Genomic DNA, 1,961 nt, shown 5'->3' with positions numbered 1-1,961 from the left:
GTTTTTCCAGTAACTATTGATTATAGTAAATAATATTTTGCTTGTGTTGGATATAGTTTAAAAATTATAAATTTTAACTAGAAAAAGTAATTTAATTTTTCTAAAAAAATTAATATTAATTTCAAATACTATTATTCTACTTGATTTTTTTTGGAGGGTTTACAAACATCAATAAAGAACTTTCTTTTTTAAGGTTTTAAAATTGTTGAAAATAGGATTATGATGTTGAAAAATAGTAAAAACTGTCAAAAAGAAGTAATTGAGACAAACTAGTTATTGATAACTAATTTAACCATTATCAAAAACTTATAACTTTTAAAAAATATGAGTTTTTAAGGTTAACGAAACCTTTGAAAACGGACCTATTTCGACACTCTGTGAAAGTTGAATAAACCTCTAAAACAAGATATATTGAAAGTTTATTTTATATTTTTTTAAAGCTCACACATAGAAGGTAATAAGTATATAACAACGCACATAAATATTATGTGTAAATATGAAAACAATTCAAACATTATAACACACATTCAACTTTCAATTATTTAAGTGAAATTATTTCATAGCATAATTATAACATAAAGATCATCATTTTTTTTAGTACAACATGTTGGAGAGAAATTCGAACTCTCAATCTCTTGATGCTATTATATATATTGATAATATTTTTACTTCCAATCCCTTAATAAGCTATTGAATAACAAGAGGTAAAGATAGTATATCAAATATATTAGTTTAGATAATGAAGTGTAGAACTTACCTAAATGAATAAACATGATTGCTCGTTTTTTTTTTTTTTTTTTTGAAAAAAAGCGCACACACGAATATTCATTTTAATTAATTATATGTTTTAATAATTATTGAATAACATTTTTAATTTATTTTAATGATTACTACAAACTCTATATTTACAATCAATTATTAACAATGATACATCAAACTTGATTCTTGAATCAGAAACTGACCGTATTTCTTTTTCTATTGCCAATCGTTTTGATTCATATTCTAATATTATCTTAAACTTTATTTCAATTATAGTAAATAATCAATTCACATTTATATTATTATTATTATTATTTTGAAATGGTGAATTCACACCCCATTATCAATGAGTGTTTACGAACTAAATCAGTATTAAAATGATCAAATCATAGGAAATGATCTGCAATGCATGTCAATACGTGAAAAATGTTTTTATGAACAAATTTAAAACAATGATATAAAAATAAAGAATATAAAGACTAAAATATAGTTTTGAAATGTTTAACGTTGTGAGTGTGTGGATTGAATAATGAGCTTACTTCCACATTTCTTGCCGGCGGGACGGTTTTTGATGTTGCAGCGTTTGGGGATAGTAAGGCCAATTGCTGGGTTAACTCCTTGTTTTCTAGTCTTGGGAAAAAGGAGAATGGCACAAAAGCATTTTGGAGTAGCTTTAAGCATGGCCGCCACCCTGCTGCAGCACTCCGGCGAGACCTTAGCTTTCACATCCGCCACCGCCCCCGTGCACGATATCGGGCTATACGCCGCTGTCCCGATTGTCATCTTCCCGCACTCTCCGGCTGCCGTGGCTGGGTGAATGAAAGCCACCAGAATCAGAAAGCCGGCCGCCACAACCAAAGCCTTGCAAGTACTTCTGGAGGAGGCCATGGTGTTTAACTCTCAACTCTTAGCTTTGAGTTTTAGGAGAGTTTGGTTTTTGGATGAGGCTAAATGGGGAGCAAAACCACATATTTATGGTAGGAAAATACTTGGGTTAAGGACCGATTTGATCACCATACTATTAAATGTTTGATAATTAAAAAAGATCTATGTAGAAACTAAAAATATATTATAATGACGGTGAGTAATCCAAATTAAATTAAATTTTTTTTTTATGGTATATGCAACAAAAAAAAAACGGTGAAGTGTGTGGGATTATTATTAGGATTTTGAGGCGTCAATTAGATATGACCGAGTTAATA

General features: G+C 29.3%; 1 protein-coding gene across 1 annotated transcript; it reads right to left on the bottom strand.

The window, feature by feature from the left end:
* Positions 1 to 1,145: 1,145 nt before the first annotated feature.
* LOC111015596 (uncharacterized) lies at positions 1,146 to 1,647 on the bottom strand. Its single transcript, XM_022290676.1, has 2 exons — positions 1,299 to 1,647; positions 1,146 to 1,159 (listed from the first exon to the last, which is right to left on the bottom strand). The coding sequence occupies exons 1-2, from the start codon at positions 1,645 to 1,647 to the stop codon at positions 1,146 to 1,148; spliced, it is 363 nt and encodes a 120-aa protein (XP_022146368.1).
* Positions 1,648 to 1,961: the final 314 nt, after the last annotated feature.

This window comes from Momordica charantia (genome assembly GCF_013281855.1).
Source record: "Momordica charantia cultivar OHB3-1 chromosome 4 unlocalized genomic scaffold, Mcharantia_2.0 BLBB01000004.1, whole genome shotgun sequence".
Classification (NCBI taxonomy): domain Eukaryota; kingdom Viridiplantae; phylum Streptophyta; class Magnoliopsida; order Cucurbitales; family Cucurbitaceae; genus Momordica; species Momordica charantia.
The sequence above is the reverse complement of the archived record's forward strand: the minus strand, read 5'-3'. Positions and strand labels throughout refer to the sequence as shown.

Bases quoted from the DNA above. Each gene is read 5' to 3' on its own strand.
- LOC111015596 (XM_022290676.1), bottom strand. From the start codon at position 1,647: ATGGCCTCCTCCAGAAGTACTTGCAAGGCTTTGGTTGTGGCGGCCGGC.